Genomic DNA, 22,202 nt, shown 5'->3' on the forward strand with positions numbered 1-22,202 from the left:
TATTTATTACTTACAATCTATTTCAAAAGTAGTATGTATATCCAATTTGAATTATTATTTTTTTTAATATTAGGTTTTGTTCAATTTCATGTGTCTTTTAGAGATATTGAACTGCATATCCATGCTTTAATAGTTTGAGGCAGGGCTATTTTTTAGTCAGAATGTGCCAGTATACTGCACAGGCAGATAACACAAAGTATCAGTAGTTGGTAGGTAAACCAGAAATATCCTGCACAAATTAACCTGATAATTTGTGCAGGATATTTCTGGTATATTTACGTGCATTGTATTTAGTAATTATTTAGCCTTAATAGCTCAATAAAGGGATCTAGCTATGGTTGATATTTGGTATAGAATAATTTTAATTACTAATAAATTTCATTTTTTAAAAATTTTTATTCATTCATTTTCTCCTGTGCTTGTTAGGTTAAGTCCTTTAATGAACTATTTTTCTCCACCATTCTGTATCTAACTACAATAGCAAACTTCTCCAAAGCTATGATAAATTTTAATGCTAAAATTCAATTACTTAATTTAAAACGCTCCTATATTTTTCATTATTGATTAGTGTTTATTCTAAACATGACCTAACATTTTCCTCTGCTTGCACTCTTCAAATTTTTAAGATGCATTCTTGCACCACACAATAAAAAAAATTTGCTAATTTTTCTAAGGAGATAAGATCGTCCTGTTTTCTCATATGTGTTTTAGCTTAACTTTAAGTCTAAGTAAATTAAGAAAGAAAATTCTGTTTTGTGCATTTATTAATATAAAAACATTTAGGTCTAAGTTAGAAATTTAAACAAGAAAAAGAAACAATTATATATTTAAATTTGATACTTGATATAGTTTTACAAAGATCTTATTTTTAAAAAAGAGTCATTTTCCAAAAAAAAAAAAGTGAAAATAGATTTAAAAAACACAAAGAAATAATTTTATCCTCCAGAAAAAGTCTCACACCTCAAAAAATGTCTCTACGTGTTAAAAATAACTGATGTAATGGAATTTCTATTATATATGCTGTCTCTACTTAAACAAACTGCAAGTTATTTGACAGAAGTATAAAAAATTTCTAGTAAAAACCCAGAAAAATATACAGTTTTATAGTTTATCAAGTAAGTTAAGAAACATACTATACAAGATGCTAGCTACTTTACATGAATATATAAATGCTAGTTATGTATAGTTAAGTAATTTAATAGAATTTGAGATGATTCAAAGAAATTTTGCACAACAACATTCTGATTTTATTTCAATTATATAAATCTAAACAGCATTAAAGTCAGAAAATGAAAGAATATAAAAATATACTGTGTACATTTCTGGTTATTATTACATAATCAATATTTTGGTTGTGCATTAAAAGTTATATTAACTAAGCCTAAAATAATCATTAAAAGGGCAGAATTTATTGATTCGTTCACAAAATAAAATTGTGAAACCATCATATAATAAAGTATTGATGCACATTTTCAGCAGAAATTTTTCTCATTATATAACACATTCACAATGTGTATACATATACATACATTATACTGCATAATTTAAAGTTAAAATTTTATAACATAAATTAACATTCTACCAAATTTCATACTGATATTAATGAGTTATTTTTCTATCAACCTTGCACTATTAATTATTATATTAATAAGTGCAAAACTTAATAAATATTTATATCATTACATAGTTTAATTTTTTGATAATTTGCATACTTTAAATGCAACAAATAATACATTACAATATAAACTATATAATATCTTTATTTAAATAGTTTTTAATAAAAACTTATACATATAATCTACACTATAAATCTGACAATATTTCAAAATACAAGTTCATTGAATACAATCTCAACACAAAGTTTATGGCCTAATCAATAACTTTATATCAAATCAATATGTAGAAATTAAACTGTTACTGCCAAGCTTATATTGCAGAATTTTAAAAATAAAACAAATGAAATTTATTATTATTATTAATTATTGTATTTATAAATAAATTTATTAATTAAAACTTCAAATAAGAATTTTTTATGCTATTCATTTTTGTAGTAATAATTTCCATATGTAATTTTATTATATAAAAAAATTATAAAAAGCTCTGATTTAATTATCCTGTTTTAACTGATAATTATATAAAAGTTTAACTTATATTTTTCAGTTTATTCTCTCTCTTATCTAAATTTCCATTTGGCAATTTATTTTAATTCATTTTTTAGTCATTTTATTAATGTTATGTTTAATTAGATCTAATTTCAAAATTTGCATTTAAAAAAACAACACTATTTCTATTTAGTACAGTATTTAGTCGTATCAACTATTTTATAATAAACAATTAACAAAAATTTATGTAAATATTTCGAATGCTTACATAAATTTTTAATTATTAAAAAATTATAATAATAATAATAATAATTGATTTTGTTAATACTTCTTCACGGCAGTATTTGCACAAATCTCGAGTCCACGAAATTTGCAAGAAGAAATTTCGAACATCCGCATTTGTAGTTAAAATTAAGGTAATACTTTTGAAAGTCGTATTAATAAACTTACTTTTTTTAAATCACAATTTAAATTGTGATTAAAAAATTATCTTCCAGGAATATAATAGGTTAAACACTAAAACATCAGTGCGATTGCTTCTCTCCTCGGTTTAAATTGAACGACTGACCATTTTTATCTCGTTCGAAAACATTCGGTCCTCTACGAAATAAATCTACCTCAATCCTATTATTGATTATAAATGTACTGTACGTATTAACTAAACTCCTTTACCATAGAAATTAAAAGAATTCGCATCCTAATTAAAGCATAATTTGATACCGAACAGACCGAAACACTTTACTTTCCGAAAAATCAATCCGGCACGATGCAAAAATGTAAGATATTTGCAACAAACTATTGATTTTCACTTTAATGTAAATAAAAACCTATCAATGATGCTTCCAATACCAAAAACCATATGAGAAATCTATTTAGGAAGTAGAAATTAGATAATTATTTTGTATTATTATTGTATATTTATATACATATATACTGAAGCAGGATGAATTAATTACCCTTATCTAATTAATGAATATTTTATTTAAATTAGAAGAAAGAGAAATCAAAATTTTAGTAATCAATTTCAATCAGCTGAAACTCTTTATATTCCATATGCAAACACTAATTCTATGGATTGTATGTGTTTTGCAACTTTATAATTTATAAGAAAATGGTTTGAATATTAGAAATCGAATATTTTATTCCATGAAAAATCGCAAATCTTGATGCAATGCGGCGTTCATCTTCGACTAGTCTATTATCCACTAACTTACTTTCAAGCTCTTGGGTGTTAAAGGCCAGATGTCGTGTAACTTAACGCTTCTTCTCATACACCACGCAATATATTAAACCTTATAATGTCAACTCGAGATATTATTATAAGCTACGATTTATATGTATATTTATATAAATATTTTTTTTTCCTATTAAAACGAATGAACGAACTGAAACCGACGCCCTTCGAAAAGAGTCAATTTCATCTATCTCTTTACGGATTTCTCTATAATCCGACACGACAAACGGATTATAATTCGTTTATGAGAAATTTATATAAGGATTAAATGATTTTCGAATGTTTTAAAATGGAGTTTGATTAAATGTCAATTGAGGTAACGTTCTACATACCTTTCGAGGATGGAAGTTGCGATGTATTTTGTACAAATTTCCGTTCGGTCTATACCGCCGCTTCGGACGACCTGGCCATGTGATTTAGTGGGATTTTCATATGGATACCAGACAGATACATAACAAAGAGATATTCGTCTGGGAAGTAACACCTGCAGACTTTCAGAAATATATTTCGTGAAGTAAAAATTAAAAAAAACTATAAATAAAAGTAAAATATCGTAAGAAATATTATTATTTATAACATTTGGTATCTTTTCTCGCTTTTTTTTTTTTTCAAATGATATCAAGTGTCTGGACTCGAATCTTGTTTGAGTGGACTCTTATCTCCGTATTCAGAATGTAAAATGCTTGACGTTAAAATTAAAATAAAACGTGACCAGAATAGGAATTATAAATCATGAGTTACTGCGGTGACGATGCCAAGTGCAATCGTCTGATGAGAATGAAGATATTTTCTGTCCTTTCTCGTCTTATCTGCTACACTGAATTTGCTTTGAAGATATGTATTCGGTAACCTATGATACACTATTGAAGTTTACTAAGAATCAACCTTTTATATGGAGGTTGTTAGAAATACAGTCGGTTGAAATTCCTAAAATCTCTCTTATGCTTCGTTCACTGTAATTTTTAGACCTGGAAGGCTATAAACAATTCAGAGGACTTAAATGAGTTTCTTACCGTTTTATATGTGTTATAACTCTTGTGAGAAACTCTTTAAGGCCATTATTGTCTCTAAGAACCTTTAGTATTTATTATAATAAGTTCACTATTCAAGAAGATTTTTTGTTAGGATCTTTTAATGGAATCCTAGTCAAAGAAATACATTGGAATAATGAAGGCCATTTTTTCAGGATGCGTACAGAATAACCTCCAAAGAACGGCCATTTTTTATGTTTCCGTCAGTGGCCGTTGTTTATAGGTTTGACTGTATATTCATTGAACAGGTCTGTAGTTTCAGGTATTATTTAAAAGGGTGAAAAGACTTGAAAAAGCTTGTGGCCTTTTAACCCTTCCGTATATCTATAATAATAGACACGTGTAGATCCATGTTTTTAGCCGAATTACAAATTATATTATTGTATCCCTACATATTTTGTTCTTGAAAATGCTCATGGTTCCTTAATTCATATAAGAGTTTAAACAATTTATAATTTTTTAATCTGTCAGATACATTACATAACTACGTTACAAATGATACCACAATACAAAAGTTTTGCATGACATTATTGTGAAGTCATTGAGTATCACACAGTATGACTCATTTATTAAAAAAATTGAAGCAAGAAAATAGTAAAAGAACGAAAAAAGACTGTAACGAAGTAAAAACAAACATAAAAAAATATATAGTAAAATTAGAAAGGAGAGAAATGCCTTTGTATAACAGCAAACTTACTATATTACAATTAACTTAACAGATGATTCATTAATAAAAGTAATAATTCATTAATTTAATTCTCCACATCGTTTGAATTTGCTTATCATTATCAATAAAACTGTGAAGAAACTTTTTTAATATCATTCCTGTGAATATTGAACCAACTTCTGACATGCTTTTCCTTTTATGTGTCTGTTGACACATAAAAGGAAAAGCATAATGAAAAGAAAAACCTTTTCTCAGAAACATGAAAAACGAAAACTAGATAATGTAAAGCTTAAGATCAACTATCTCCGCTTGGAATCTAATTAAATGGCGATTTGACTCATCTCGCGATCCAAGTTGACATCTGTTACACTTACTTGTCAGTAACGAGTGAAAGAACACTTAGAAAGTGAGAACGAGGAAAAACAACTAATCGGAATGGGCAATCAGGAACAGAAAATAATAAAAACCACGAATTTCAAGGACAAGGAAGCTTCTTTCCAATTTCTCTCAGTTCCGGACCTTACTTGGTTGCATCCTCAACTTCACTTTCAACTCTCTCTCCGGATTGACATCACCTCCTCTTCGAGTCGTCAACAAACATCCATCGAACCGGGTCAACCATAACAACGGAAAGATCCTTCTCTCTTGGACAGATCCTCTTCTCTCAGCACTCTCTCTTCAAACGAAAAACAGAAGAAGGCCGACCAGTGGCCAAGCGGTCTTCATTCCCTGAACACTGGGAGTTCGGTCGTGGGCTCGCGCCTCGCTCGGACGGGTTTTCTCCACGTTTGTAACGACTAAATAGAGGCCAGTTTCCCTTAAAAAGACCTCCTGGAAGACATCCCCCTAGGCAGTCGCATAAGTGTTGCGTTGCTAAACTAAATAAACAAACAAATATATTTCAGACAGATCGCCCTCGAAAAATTCCTGGGATTGATCACCCGATTCGATCATTGGTTCTCCAAAGTGGTGGATTGAAGCCTTAATCACCTATCCAACTATTTCCGTTTTGCAGGTAATAAGTATAAAAGCTTCAGATATGGCAATCATAGGTTCGGCCAAGAGTGTAATAGGAGTAGCCAGATGATAAGAGATAAAGCCTAGAATATATATAGAGAGTATCTGTAGTTACTGATAAAGATTTCAAGGCTTTAATCAGATTCTAACTTGTGTCCCCGGGGCAATATGCAGATGCGTTTATTATTTAGGTCTTCCGATCGTCCATACTGCCGGCATAGAAGCATTTATCACTTCCACCAGAAAGACCCTTGTGTTTGATACGCTCAGTCATTGGCTTATCTCCCATATTTCTTTTCTTAACTCTTTTCTCCCGTAGGCACTAAGATGGTCTTTCCTTTCTGAACACATCACGAGTTTGGGCAAGTCCACAATGGGAGCAGCCAGGTAGCGAGTGGCCGAACCCAACAAATCCAGAAAAGACTACTACAGAAAAATTCCAGAGATCATCGGACTCCAACGCAGCTTTCTCAGAGCGGCGCGCGGCGGGCCAAAGATTTTACCGCCTCTCCGCTTACGGAAGACAATTTATGTACGCGATGAGAATTACATATAAGCGGCAGGAAAGATATTTATACAGAAACGCAATAAAAATATTTAAAATTAGACGACTGAATGGCCAAGTGGTTAAGGTTTTACCACTAAATTCGGACGGGTCAAAAAGTCCTAAGAATTTTTCAGGGGTGGACCGTCCCGATATGTCGAGCTCCGTTCCTCATCATTATCGGCTTGTTAAAAAAGAAAAAAAGCTCTCAGTGTCCACAGGACGAAACAGTTTTTTATAAAACTCTTTCCGCCCTGTGGACACTAAGATCGCCTTTTTTAGCAAGCCCATTATGGAGCTGTCGGGCGATAAGGGACGGGACCCAACATATTCGGACGGACCACTCCCGAAAAATTCCTAGGTATTTCAGGTACGCCAGAGCGGTAGGCTGCCACCTTAATTGCTAGGCCATCCAGCCGTAGAAAAAAAAAAAATGTTTAAAATTTTGAAAATTGTCATAATAAAAAAACAAATACTTTCCTTTTATAAAATTATTTAAAATTATATAAAAAGTAATATTTTAAATAGTTATATTTAATAATCGCATTTTTAAAAAATTTAAAAATAACCCATCCGTATATTTTAGACACTAGATGTCACTCCGACAGTGGAAAAGATGCTCGAGTGAAGTATCTTTAATTTTTCGAAAATATTTTGAAATCGATTAGATTGCAGCATACACATTTGGTAATATATTTATTTTGGATTTCTTTTATTGTAAATTACGTCGTGACGTTATAATTCTATAAATGATACCATATTTATCAATTAAGTATTATAATTAACTTCCGATTTTCGTTTATTTTGGCCACTCCCATTTTACTCGTGCTCCTGTATTTATTAAATGAATTTTCTCACGTTTATTCATTTAAAAATTATAATTATGATTAATGAAATTCTTATTTAATGAAAATTAAAATCATTTTCCGTATGAATTACTTTTCAAATTTTTAATGAAAGTTTGTACAGTCGACCCCCTATAACACTGTTGATTTTTCCGTTTTATATGAATTTCATGTTGTACGAGTCACTTAGATTTTACAAATACGTGAGCCGTTCACAGCCCGGCACACGTATTTGTAAAATCTAAGTGACTCGTACAACATGGAATTCATATAAAATGGAAAAATCAAGTGTTATAGTGGGGTCGACTGTATGTTAAAATCATTTAAATGTACACCAGACTTTATGAGTCTATAAAAAGATAAATGATATTTATAAATATATTATTTATGGATCCGAGTTTACCTTTTTGTGTAAGGGTCTGCTCGTTAATTCTGCGTATGGTTTTGAGACACTTTCCGCTTCCTCCTTCCCTGTTTTTATATCGTCCCCTTTAATTATGTTTACAATAGTTTGTGGAACCCTGTCACATTGAAGAAATGATATAAAAAAAGGTTTTTTAGGTATTTTCTAATTGCTAGTTTGTTTGCGTGGCTAATAGGGAAGCTTAGAACTTCTAAAAAAAAGTCAGTGTGCGCCTGTGTCCTCCCTGTCGTGTACGATGATGTATTTTTTTGTGATCCCCTCCTTCTTAAACTGTACACATAATTAATGGCTTGCCCTAAGCTTGTAAATGGCTAATTTCGTAAAGAAAGTGTCGTTTCTCGAGTTTTTTGGGATGTGTTTGAATTCCTGTTGTCATTAATTTACTGTCATAAAGCAAACAATGCACTTTAATACAACATTTATACAACAAAAGTTAACTCTAATCAAACCTTTCTTCATTTGAATGGAATTGAATTAGCTAATACCAAACATTTTTCTTACAACTGGATTATTTTAGCATCGTTTCTAAGATGGAGTTAACCTTTAAATAGGTCACTGGTCTTTTAGATCCCGTATAACTCGCTCTCGTTTTGGTGGAAACAGCTCTATTGTATGTAATATTTTGTTTTATATAAAAGCCAGTGACACCCACAGACAATACTGTCGTTTTAGAATCAAATGGAAACTATTTTGAAAATTATAATGAATGATTTGCAACATTTTAAGTTTTAGTGATGATAACATAAATTTGAGTTTATGAAGTTGATTCAGGAAATGTTTATATCAAGAGACAAAAGTCATTTTTCACACTTTTCTGGCAACTAAGTTAAATCAAAATGAACATTTTCAGCCTGACTGATTAAGGCTGAAAATGTTTGTTTTGATTAAATGAAATTACCAGAAAAGTGCAAAAGGTGTCTTTTGTGTTCTAATATACTGAAGTTCCAGCTCCCACTATCATTGACTTAATTTTTGTCCTGTCATTTTTGAAGTCATCTTACATTTAATTGCAGTGCCAAAATACAGAATTGGACTTGTTTTATCAACACCTTAGTTTCATTAAAATCCTCAAATTTACATTAAAATGATCAGATACTAAAGCTGCTTTGCTGCGGTTTTGGATTGTTATTTTACAAAATATATTGTCATTCCTTTCTAGTTAGAATGAAATTTTGTTAAAGTTGAATGAATAAGTTTTTCACATTCAAAAAGTGCTTCAGAAATACAGAATATTAAGATACAAATGAAATGTGCTATGTCATTAGTTTGTTTATCCAGCTGTATTAAAGCTGCTTTACCGGGCAACTCACCCAATGTTCTGAAGAAGCAAAGAAACTTCAATGTGTTGATGTTCTTACTCTTTTACATAAGTTTGAGAATTTTATTTTTACAATGTTGATTATTTCTAATTGTTATAGTATGTCATTTTTTATTACAGTTAAAAATCTATTTCAAAAATATTACTTTCTAGCTTGAGTGGAAAGTAAATTTCTGTTTGATAATGATGATATTTACATTTCAAGTTTTTTACTTTTCATATTGCACATAAATACTTAAATACTGTATCTTTGTATGCTTTGGATTGTTTATATTTTTCTTGCTATTTATCATAAATTTATTTTAATTAATGCTTTTGAATTGTCATTAACTTGAGAAGGATGTCTCCTTTATAACAAAAATTGAACAAGAACTGTTTCTTTTAGTGTTAAGAGTGTTCTTGTCCAATTTTAGTTAAAATTTTGATATGTAATGCCATTCTATTTATGCCTTCTTTACACTTCTCTAATGATAAGACTTTGAAGGTTAGAGTTATCTTTGGTTTAATCTTGAGAAAAAGTTTTTTAATTACCATATTTTTGTGTGTAGAGCCCACATTAGTATAAGTCTATACCCTGCAGAAAATTGTTAGTATAAGTGTTCACATAACCTATGCCACTGTTTTCCTCATACTTATGGAAACAGCCATCACTCTATAGGTATGAGTTTGTAATTATAATTTAAAATCGGCATATGGTCTTTCCTGTCACATAATCTGCAAGTTATATGCACAGAAATTTGGTGTATTGAACCAGTTGTATAATACATAATTAAGTAGTATTGTTTGTACTGAGAATTTCTTTTATTCATTGTCCGAGTTTGAATCCATGAAGTGAAATAGGATTCAAACTATCAACAGTCTTGTTTCCATTCATATTCTAATAAGAGATATTAAAAACTATTTTTTCCATAAAGCATTTTAATATAATTTTTTGTTATTTGATTCATTTAATTCTTATTATTTTATATTCTAAATCAAATCTAGATGAGTATAATTTAATATTAATTTTCATTCAATCAAAATGAACTTAATCTGAAAAAAATTTTTGTCAGTAAGAAACCCACACAAAAGCTGTCTTTTGAATCAGCAGGTCAAATACTTTAATGTCAAAATACTTCAATGCAAACAAGAAGACTGAATGCCCAGAGTAAGGAGATTCTTGTGCGAAATTCCTAGTCTAAATTAGGAATGTGGGAGTTGGCTGGATTATATAGTTTAGACATACACAACATACCAATACCAGCACATTTGAAATTAAGAGCGATTTATTAAGGTTTTCATCCGTTTATAACAGACATCTTCAGGTATATAATGCAGTACAATGGCTATATTAAAATCGAATGTGTTTTTACGAATGATTTATGAGTTCAATTTAAAATTGTTTCTGGAACAAAGTATGTCTACAGTTTAAAATTATTTTTCATATACATTGCAAACTGATTTAAAATTATTTCACGAACAAATTACATATTTAATTTTAAAATATTTTTGAATAACTTAAAAAATGCATTTAAATTATTTCTCGAAAAAAATTACGTAATTAATTTAAGACAATTCCTTGTAATAACTTACAAAAGGAGTTAAACTAATGCTCTGAACAATTATTTTCACAAAATAACTAATTTAATTTAAACAGTCATTTATGTAAATCGTTCAAGTTATTCCGTAAAATTGTATCTGCGTGACCTAGTAAGATGTATATGAGAAAACTTTATGAAAGTTCAAATAAAATGCGCCACGCTGTGGATAGTGTGTCTGTTTCTTTGAAATTAATTCCTACTTCACTCATAAGTGCTTTATAGATTTTAGTTGCCTCCAACTATTTAAGATGTGCTGTATCAGAAACCCTGTATAGCAATCTTGCATCCTATAAATCAATACATGCATCCTCACTTGCAGCATAATTGGTTGAAAGCTTCTTTCTTATTGTGTATTTGTGCTCCTTTATTTTCATAGCAAGACCCCTTGTAGTCACACCAATATATAAAAATTTGCAGTTAATTCTGCCATCACACACAGGTATTGTGTAAATACTGGGAGAATAAGAGTCTGATAGTGTTTTTATCATTTCTGATGAGTGAAAAAAATTGTCGGTGAACGTTGATATGCTAAATGAACATCAGTTGTTCTGGTGATTTCTGTACATATTTTAGATAGATAGGCCAAAGGGTTGTTGTCAAAATACTTAAGTACTGAATCAAGGTTAGTTTTGTTCTTCTACACAATGAGAATGTCGTCATTATATAGTTTAGTTTATATATCATTTATATAGTTTAGTTTGACTACAATTGTTATAATGATAATTTTGTTGATATCTTTTATAGCTGTTTTATAGAAAAACATTTTAATCAATTACAATGTCGAGCATAAACCACATTAAATTTATATTGTATTTGAAGCTCTATTTAGTTTAAGAAACTGTTCTAATTATATATATTTATTCTTTTTCGATGTTTTGCCAGTTTAAATATATTCTTCTGTAAACAGCCTGATGATAGCCTTTTAAAAGGTTCAAAAATATTTGCATTGGTTTACTTTGGTTTACAGTGAAGCATCGAAAATCTGGACTAATTGGGACTAGACTACATCCTGATTTTTATTTTCTGTGAATTTTCAAATATACATATGTAAATAGCATTTTAAGTGCTGTAAACTCTAAATACATGTAATTTATGTTTAGGTGTTCTGAGTTCAAGCCATTATTTCACAAGGAATATAGGAATACTTACAAATATTCAGAAGATAATTACAGAATCAGTATATTTAAACCAAAAAAAAAATGCTAATCATAATTTCAAAATTAAAAAATTACAAATTTGGAATGGATGTTAGGACACAACAATGTAAGAGTGAAAAGAACATCAACGACAAAGTTACTGTTTAAAATATCCATTTTTTTTTTCACGGCCAAATTTGGATTTTTGATGTTTTTATTTTCAATGTTTCAGTGTATTTTGATCTGCCGATTGAAAGGTTTTTGGGTGGTTTGTTATTTGTTTAATTGGTTCAGAATGTGAGTAATTTTCTCAGTTTGAAATATCTAATACAGTCGATCCTCCTATAACACTGTTGATTATTCCGCTTTATATGTATTCCATGTTGTATGAGTCACTTAGATTTTACAAATACATGTGCCGGGCTGTGAACGGCTCACGTATTTGTAAAATCTAAGTGACTCGTACAACATGGAATTCATATAAAACGGAATAATCAACAGTGTTATAGGGGGTCGACTGTAATCAAAAGTCATTTCTGTAGTTTTTATAATGCTATCAAATTGTGAATAATTTAAAATTTATTCTTAGAGAAATAACAATTAGATGATGGCAACAAACATGTCAAGATTACAGGAAGAAATGAATAATATTCCACTGGCTGATGAAGATGCAACAGGTTGGTAATTTACATTGTAATTAATTATAAAAAACATTTAACCTATATTTACCAAAAAAAGTTATTTAAAATTAAATTAAATTTATTAATAATGCAAGAATTCAGAATTTTATGATAATCATTACATTATTCATTCATATAAGTTATATTGATATTTGTGTATGTTTTTTTAAGACTTCTTTTTCCAAGTATTTATTAACAAATACTGAAAATGTTAGTCTAGTAAAATTGTGGGGGGCAATTTAAATGCATTTTCTGTAGTGAAATTTCATTGCAAAAATATAATCAAAATTGTAGAATGTTGAAAAAGGAACTAAATGATAATGTTGGCTTTGTCAGATTGTAACTTGGATAATTAAATATGCAGTGTCTAAAAAGTTACTGTGCAGCGGAAAAAGTTAAGTAAAGTTTTACATATGATACTGCAGTTTTTCCTGATTGTAACGCCATTACACTGTTGTGTTAATTAATTTATTTGATTGTTGGTGTGAAGTGTGTCTTTACAATTATTATGGAAAGAGTATGTTTCACAATGCAGAGCCTTCTATACTGTGCTGTGTATAATGAGAAACATTTAAGTTTTGGACTTTTATTTTATTACAGGATTGGGTTATAACATATTAAAACTCCTCACCAATACTTCTAAATCTTTTCACATTGTATAGTTCCAGTTAAGGTTAATTGTACAGCTAGTTCTTTGGTGTTGGGTCCCTTATTTCTTTGTAGTTATCAGGTTTTGCTTTGTCTATCTTCCATTGCTCTTCCTTCATGTTGTCTTTATTCTTCTTATATATAATAATAAAAAGAAATTTTAAATTAAAAAAAAAAGTTGGCATCTTGCTTGTAAGTCTTTTGTCATTGCATGCTCTTTTCTGTCTGGTTGTTGTCCTTGTCGATATTCTTGTTTAGTAAGTAATAAGTTAAATTTAAATTACTATAACTAGTTTTAAGTTAGTAATAAGTTAGATTTAAGATAGCTATAAGTTAATTTTAAGTTAAATTTAAGTTACCAGTGTGTTCATTATTTCTTCTAGTTGTTTCAGTTACGTTATTCTGCTTCTTACAGGGCTTGCTAGCTTAGTTTCTGTATTATTTTAGTAAGAGTTTGAAGCCTTTACTTTAGTTTTAAGCATTAAACTTTATTCTATTTAGCCTATATGTAGCTAGTATGCACTACTTATTGGAGTAAGCTACAAATCGGGTTTTCTTTTAGACCCATGGCTTTGCAGCCTAAAAACTGCATGCCAACATTAATCGTAGAGAGTAGTAACCTTATGTATGCCGCTCAGAGGAATCTTTTCTTTCTCTTCTTTCTATCTCTTTGCCTCCTTCTTCCCTTCCTATCTTCCCTCCCCTTCTTCTGCCAGCTAAACACTTTGTGTGTGGCCATCTTCTTTCGTTAAAAAAGAATCTCTTCTTGCAATTAAACTTTTGGTTGATCATTTTGTATATACATTAGCTTTACACAATAGGCTTAAAGCAGTGTCATCTGTTTTATATCCAGATTTGTGATTGTTTTGTTTAATTGAATTGCTTATAATTTTTATGAAAACTTATACACAAAGAAATATAATGCATTTATTAGCTATTTAATAAAATTTTATATTCATTAAAAAAAATGTGTGTGTTTAATCATATTTTTATTTATATTTTTTAATAGAAAGTGAAGCTGAAACTCCTTCACCAACTATTCCTAGTCAACCCATCATATCAAGAAATACAGAACTAAATCCTCCAACATATACATTTATGAATGGAACAAGTAGTCCAGTAACTACTTGTGGGTTGCTCTTTAATTATTTTATTACTAAAGTTGTCGTGCTAAAATTTTGAAATTACGTAGATAAATTTGTTTTTATACTTGAGTTACCGAGTTTATCCTTCTGTTTTTAATTTTATATTATAAACAAAAAAGTGCAATGAGCTCAATAATTCATAATATAAAAACAAAATTTATGAATGGTAATTAAATGAGTTTACAAATTCATTATCCTCTGAAAAAATTTAACACAAATTCCAACAAAATTGGATTACAATTTTAGTGATTAGAAACAAACCTCAATAACTAAGTTTATTTGACAAGTGCACTCAGTTTTTCAATAGATTGTCCTTAGAACTACAGATATCCCTTGCTTAATGTGGTTTTTCTTAACGTGAGATTTGATTAACGTGCGAAATTAATTGCGGAAATCCCTTTTTATACGCAGCTTTAACAGGTGTCTTTACTTAACATAGATATGTTTTTCTCGACAAATAAGGCGTTGATGAATTTGCTATTTTCATTTATTAATATAAAAATATTTGTTATTAACTGAAAATTTGTTGTAGCAGGTCACGATTGTGAGATAGAGTACCAAAGTGCAACTGTATTTGATTAATGCAATTTTGGTATATGCAGTAGTGTCGCGGGATTAATTAACTGCATTAATCAAGGGATATCTGTATATAGTTAAAAAGTATATTATACAATGGTTAATTGGAAAGTAAAGATCAGTTGCAAATTATTCTTTTGATATATACAGTTTAGTTATTTAGTTATATGTATCATTTTGTATTATATTTATATTATACATATCATTGAAATGATAACAGGTCTTATAAAAAAAATGTTTTTTTTTTATGAATTACAGTATAAGAAATGTAGTGTACTTTCTTCACAGGTAGCCTCAGATAATGTGGAATCTTGGTTAATTGTGGGTTCTACCATACCAATTTTTAAATGCCCTATGCAAAAAATGTGATTGCTTTGCAACCAGAACAATTCTTTCTCAGCCTGTCTGCATTACAGCAAATCTCTTGCACCATTTTGCGACATTACAGCAATTTATAACTCTGTGTATTTCAACTGAATGAATTTCTGTCACAGACGTGTGTTTTGTCTGTTAAAGCAAAAAGTTAGTCTGTTCTTTGAGATGTTTACAGGATGAAGACAGAAGTCTGTCAACTAGCTGTAGATGAAAGCTGGAGTAGTTTTTCAGTATAAAATTAATACATATTTGTCCTTGCAATGTTTATTGCTGGCCTTCACTTTGCAATTAACCCCGATAAAAACTTTACAAAAGTAGAAGTGATAAATTATGATAAATTAATACCAGATAGTAAATGACAAATTGACAGAATAAATATTAATATAAAAATTTTGATATGTATAGTACAGAACATTGTTAAAAGTTCATCTAGGCATGAATTTTTATGGATTTTAATTCTTTCTAATGTTCTTGATTTTGACTTATTCCAATTTAATTTCTTGTGAGGTTGTTTTTAATCACTATAATTTGTAGAAACCAGTTTATGCTAATAGAATTTTAAATGTTTATGTTAAATTTTTGAGATTAATAGGATTCACAATTAACTTATAATCATATTTGATTATTGCTAAAGTAAAAACATTATCTAGAACTTTAAGAGTCGGCTGTAATATTAATTTCAATTTTATAAACACACATTTATCTACAGCTTTAGATCCAGATATCAGCCCAGATGAAGCAGAAGAAAAAGCACGCTTAATTGCTCAAGTGCTAGAGTTGCAAAATACTCTTGACGGTAAGTAATTTTTTAACATTTACTGTGTTAACGACTTTAAAAGTAAATTATTTTACACCGTTATATCTAAGTTGACATTTTGATACAACATTTGTAGACATTTTGATTTATTACGAGAAACTAGAATTTTTGACGCAGAATATTTTTCTACACATGTTCATCTTGTTACAGAATGAATAAAGATGAATAATTACTTTATTAATCGTTTATACGGGAGATACATGGAAACGTCCAATGAGCAAAATACGCCACCCCCACATTAACAATGAGAAGATACCCAATTAAAATCTATAAACATAGTGATAAAAATAGAAATGAGCTGTTGTTTATTGTGGCATTGTCACAACGTTTTCAACACACTGTTCTCAGTTTTAGTAATGTCTTGCCTCTGTACATCACACTTTTCCTGTTAACAATCGAACATGCTGGTCATCTATTGAACTTTGTTCTGGGGGAAATTTTTGAATTGAAATAATGTGACTTCTGGTCCAAACTGGAAGTTTGTACAGTGGTACCTCAGGATACGAAATTAATCCGTTCCTAAACTGAGATCGTATCATGAAAATGTCGTAAGCTGAATCATTTTTTCCCATACGATTACATGTAAAACCAAATAATTCGTTCCAATACGAAAAACACACTCAAATTAAAGCTAAGCTGTACATTAAAAAAATAACTGTAGTAAGGAAAACACTGAAAAATGCGTTTTGTAGTTGTAAATGTATAAAAAACCATAATAGAATAATAATCGATAAAAAAAATGTAGTTTTATTTTCACTTTACCTTTGAGGATAGATGATGGTGGAGGTGTAAACTGCTGGCGGAAGAGAGGGAGAAGGGAAATGATACTAAAACTAAACTTACATAACGTAATGTAACAATAACTTAAAAATAATTTAACACTAATTTTTTAATCTTTTCTGTTACATATTTTTGTTAATTTTTTATTCACTGATTTTTTGCTTTCTTTCCTTCACTTCCACCACTATTGAAAGTGCTTTTCAATAAATAGAGGTCGCTTGGTAAAATACTGTATCTGTCCAAAGAGGTTTTGGCTTTGCCTACTTTTTAAAATGTTTCTAAAATGACTCAGGCAAATGTCATTACTCTGAGCAGCAATACGGCCAGTGTGAATCTTTTTGCAATGTTTCTTTTCAATAAAATCAGTCACTTTCTGATAATAGAGAGGTTGCGGCCGACGTTTTCAACGCGAAAACGTGTACGTCGAACGTTCAGCGCCGCTTTCCTATAAGCCTAGAAGTTTTAAAATGGTGTTTGGATAGTCAGTGGAATCATGCTCGACATTCCAAACACCATTGCCAAACTTCTAGGTCTTCAGGAAAGCGGCGCTAAACGTCCGACGTACACGTTTTCGCGTTGAAAACGTCGGCCGCAACCTCTCTAATACCTCAAGATTTCCTTTATCGAGCGAGATCCTTCCACGACGAAGCAAACACGTGGACTGAGACAGATGAACAGAAGTGAATAAGAAATGGCGCTGCGAACTAATGTAACGTCGTATGGTGAGTTTTTGTTCGTATCGTGGAGCAAAAATATGTTCGAATTTCACGTCGTATCCTGAAAATTTCGTATGCTGGGGCGTTCGTATCCTGAGGTACCACTGTATATAGTTAATCGCAGCTTCCTGCTGGTAAGCTTTCCTTATCTGGTCTGGACTTTCATCTATCTCACTCTGTTATCAAGATTAAGGAAGGAAGGATAGACAGAAGCCGGATGCCAGTTGGAATTTATAACTTTACAATATTTCAAAATTGCAGCTCAGCAAAATATATAGGTTTTCATTTAGGAAGTAAATTTCAAATAATTTGATTCTAATGCACATTTTTTTTTTTTACTATTCTGGTCTCCAAAATTGTAGTGCGCATTAGAATTGGGCACAAAGTCATCTTAATATAGCCTCATTGGTGTGTTTTGCTCTTCACTTTGTGTAGTAGTTTGTGTGTGTGTTATATTATCGGTGTAGATATATATCTCTTACTACTACTGTTTTAATTTTGGTTTTTGAGTGATTTTGTAGTCTTTTGAACTATGGGAAGCCAAGTGAAGGATGTGTCTTTTATGAAGCTAAGTTTTAAATAGAGAGTTATCTGCTATGTTGAAGAATATGTATATAGGACATCCTCATTAATTTAAACTCGGATAGTTCAAAATCCTGTTAGTTTGTAACTGCTTTTGTTTCAGCCAGGGATATAGAGATTACAAATCTGGTTAGTTTGAATTATGGCTACTTTGAAATTTGAAGTGAAAATTCTGTCCGAATGTGATGAGACTTTGTTAACTCGTTTGTTTTGATCAAAGTTCTTCCATGCAATAAGCAAACAGTAGCCCAAGAACAACTCTAATCTGGTCAATATGGTTTTGCTTTTATAGTAACACATTTTCAGATTTCACCTTACTCATGGACTACCCTTTTTTTTCTCTTATTTCATAAAATATGGCTGGTTTTTGGGGTTGCAAGATTCAGCTATGAGTAGCAGATTGAGATATTTGTAGGGCTCTAATCTACTAAATTTGGTCTACATTTCAAGGAATTCTGCTTGTTTTTATGTAACCTATCTGGTAACCTGTAGGTTTTCACCAGACACATGCTGTTTACTGCAGTTTATTATTATTATTAATAATTAATCAAAATAGCATTCTGTATCATTTGCTTAATGAATTACGTCAGTTACATGGCATTTGGCATATTGTACAGAAATATGTAAATCTTTAATAAATATTATGCTTCTTGTCCTGCTATTATTAATTAATTATCCAAGCACTATAATTAGTTCTTTTTAGGACTTATCACACACTATTGAGAACTCACTCAGAGATTGATGAACATAAAATATTTATTTGTAACCACAATATGCATTTTGGGAAGACAAGCTGTGCCTTTTCAGCCATTACATTCGATAAATTAATTTATTGATTGCAAATGGGAGATGAAACACTGTCAGTTACTTTATCAATTAGTGTACATTGCATACTTCTCAGGTAATAATTAGCATAATTACAGTAATTTAAAATAGTAGAATTCATTTTGAAAGACCTTGTATTAAATGAAGAATTTCTTGAGTAAAAGTTGGATAATGTCAAGAAACTATGTTTTAACATTATAATCACATTAATTGTTAAAGGTGGTGATGTGGAAATTTTAAATGTACTATAATTTATTTTTATTAAATAAAATATATTTAAAATATTTTTAATAATTTAAAATCAAAATATATTTGCTTCTTTTTAGACTTATCTCAAAGAGTGGATAGCGTCAAAGAAGAAAACTTAAAACTGAAATCGGAAAACCAAGTTTTGGGTCAGTACATCGAAAATCTGATGTCCGCATCGAGCGTGTTCCAGTCGACTTCTCCAAAAGCAAAAAAGAAGTAAACTAAATAATCATTTTTATTATTGTTTACTTATAGATTTTGTATAATAATAATAATAAAAAAAAAATAAGTATTTGTAATTTTATCAACAGAGGATCTACAAGAGGCAAGAAGTAGTGGTTGAAAGACTTCTTTCGGTCGCTATAATGCTTTGCACGTGATAAATGTAAACTTGCATCCATTTGAATAACTCGTATTATCAAGAATGAGAGAACAAACAAAGACGATCTGCTTAAAATCGAAAGTCATTTTGTTTAAAAGTGAATATTTTGTGTACTTTTTATTTATTCGATATTTTTTCCTTCTTCATTTCCATTTTTCTTTTCTAAACTGTTCTGTTCTGTTAAAATTTATATTCCACGTTTCACTTAAATTTTTTTATACAAAAAATACAAATATTTTGAATTACGCGATTACAATTTTAATTATACCATTCCAGCTTATGTAATTTAACTTCCTCATATTCGTAAGCGACTATTTTATTAAATTACAATACCAAATAATCTTTATAATTTACCTGCTACGTTATTGATGTATATGTTTCGTAAATATTATTATTATTATTTGTAAATTAAGCTAACTTTTTATATGTTTACACATGTATACATGAAGTAGAACACTTTCAGACCTAAGAATTTTGACGTTCTCGTTAATACTTTACAAATTTTTTAGGAGGTTATACTTTACACGAGCACTCACTGTCTTTATCGAAAAAATGATAAATGTTTTAATTAAATTGGTAAATCTGCTAAATGTTAAGACATTTAAGAGTTTGTTAAATGATATATCAATATATATGAATATATTAATAATCATAGTGGAATAATAGAGTAAAGTAACATTGGCATAGTAAACATTTATCGGTAAATATCATCTCTTTGCTGAAAAAAATATAAGATCAAAGGCAAATTCAGGATTTTTTTTTATTGGTCTCTCTATTCTTCTGGATTAAGCAATAATTTTTTTTTGTTTTGTGTCAATACAGAATGGATTTTTTGTAACTTTTTAAATCTATTTTCGACTCCTTTGTAACAAGACAAGAAACTAACGTGGCTCGGTTCTAGGCGTTGTCGCAAGTTAATAATAAAGAATTGATGGCTCCCGGAACCGAGCTGCTTCGATTTTTATTTCAATAATATTTTTTTATTTTTATTTGCGATATTTTGTGTATAAACTACAGGATAATTGAACTAAAATAGAATGCAGGAGAAGTGGCACAAGGAGTTTGCTGTTTTGTGAGTCACGCTCTTTGCATGGCCAGCTCGTGGCTGAATTCTCGGCCCTACTTCTCTAAATTCTACTTTCGTTTGATCGTCCGGTATACTTATTTGTAAAATAACATTGGAAATTATGTTGAAAATGCAGTGGATTTTTTAAAATATTTATTTATTAATTTTTATTATAAAATTTACAAATTTGAAATTATACTTATACCCTTATCATGCACAAAAAATTTTCCATTCTTTTCCAAGTATTGTAATTAAAGTAATTACTATCATATATAGTAATAAGATTTTTTAGAAATTATAGTATACTTTTATGAGATTTAACATAATATCATCTAAATTCTTTTAAAAATCCTAGTCATTAAGTATTATTATTTTATTGTTTGCTGTCTTCTATCTTCTGTCAATCGTTCTAGTCATTTATGTGTTGCATTGTAGTGTGTGTCTGAATGCTTAGTGCCACATTTTTATTGTGTGTAAAAAATAAAATATTCTGTGCTTAACTAATGTGTATTTTTTTAATTTATTTTTTAGATTTTTTTACAATAAATTTAAATTTTATTGGATACAAATAATTTTAGGTGTATATTTAGTTCCAGTCCCAAGCTTGCCAGATAATAGGTCGGGTACCGTATTACATTATATAGAAAACTGGATGGCCAAAGCATTGGACTGCTACTCTATGGATCCAGGTTCAAAGAACACTAAGAGATTCTTCTTAATCATATCCATTATGGGTTTGTCCAGGCCCACAAACTGGAGTGACTGGGCAACAAGAGAAGAAGATCCAACATACCCACAGCAGATTGGCTGTAAAACTTAGTTTCAAATCTGGGTTCTGAGAGTGGTGGTCCGACGTCCTCGCTACTTTGGCCATTCAGCCGTCTCCTAGCATTCGTATGCATAATGTAAGGACCCAGTTTAGTTCTAATTAAAATTTTGAGTGGTGCTAGACTATACAAAGATGGCAATTGTAACAACAAAAGGGTATGTTGTGGAATGAAAATACCTAATTATAAATTAAGAAAAACATTAAATGTTACATTTTTTAAAATCTGTTTCAATTAGTTGAACAGTCTCACAGTCTTGGTCCAGTGAAAGTCAAATTAGTAAACTCGTTGAGAGACGGGAGAGAGAAATTATATTTAGAATAGTAATTAATACATTAAAATGGAAAGAACGTACGGAATTGAATTAATAAATGGGAGAAGGCAAAGATGTAACTCGGGACCCGGGCCAGAATCTGTACAATAGAATTTTAATTGGTGGGTTGGCTGAGCAGTTTAGTTGGCAGCCTACAATTCTGGGGTATTTCGAATCCTGACCAGTCGAAAATCCCCAAGAATGAGAAATTGAAAGCACCAAGTCAGAAGAAAGGTTAGATGGACCTCGAGGCCTTTGACAGCCCTCCACGACCCTCTAAGGAACATCGAATTTGTGTATACTGTAAGTAATTGCAAAAAATT

The 22,202-nt window shown here is 30.0% G+C and overlaps 2 protein-coding genes across 7 annotated transcripts in view; one reads left to right on the plus strand and one right to left on the minus strand.

Moving 5' to 3' along the window:
• The window catches only part of LOC111627335 (DCN1-like protein 4), a 67,965-nt gene extending 64,148 nt beyond the window's left edge, over window positions 1–3,817 (minus strand). The window contains exons 1-2 of one of the 5 annotated variants that reach the window (XM_023370893.1): window positions 3,317–3,545; window positions 2,553–2,702 (exon numbers count right to left, since the gene is read on the minus strand). The gene's annotated coding sequence lies outside the window, so the exon portion shown is untranslated. Of the gene's footprint in view, window positions 1–2,552; window positions 3,546–3,668 lie in introns of those variants that run through there. The other 4 variants (XM_023370890.1, XM_023370891.1, XM_023370894.1 and 1 more) reach the window with 4 other exon arrangements.
• Window positions 3,818–7,189: 3,372 nt separating this feature from the next.
• Window positions 7,190–21,239, plus strand: LOC111627342 (short coiled-coil protein B-like). Of its 2 annotated transcripts, none has more exons than XM_023370903.1 (6): window positions 7,190–7,282; window positions 12,488–12,575; window positions 14,236–14,355; window positions 16,032–16,118; window positions 19,369–19,507; window positions 19,582–21,239. In XM_023370903.1, the coding sequence occupies exons 2-6, from the start codon at window positions 12,503–12,505 to the stop codon at window positions 19,625–19,627; spliced, it is 465 nt and encodes a 154-aa protein (XP_023226671.1). In that variant the 5' UTR covers window positions 7,190–7,282; window positions 12,488–12,502; the 3' UTR covers window positions 19,628–21,239. The 2 variants fall into 2 exon arrangements, with proteins under 2 accessions (XP_023226671.1, XP_023226672.1); XM_023370904.1 differs by having other exon boundaries at window positions 19,603–21,220.
• Window positions 21,240–22,202: the final 963 nt, after the last annotated feature.

The sequence above is a fragment of the Centruroides sculpturatus genome, unplaced genomic scaffold (assembly GCF_000671375.1).
Source record: "Centruroides sculpturatus isolate CEXI.00-Female unplaced genomic scaffold, Cexi_2.0 scaffold508, whole genome shotgun sequence".
NCBI lineage: Eukaryota > Metazoa > Arthropoda > Arachnida > Scorpiones > Buthidae > Centruroides > Centruroides sculpturatus.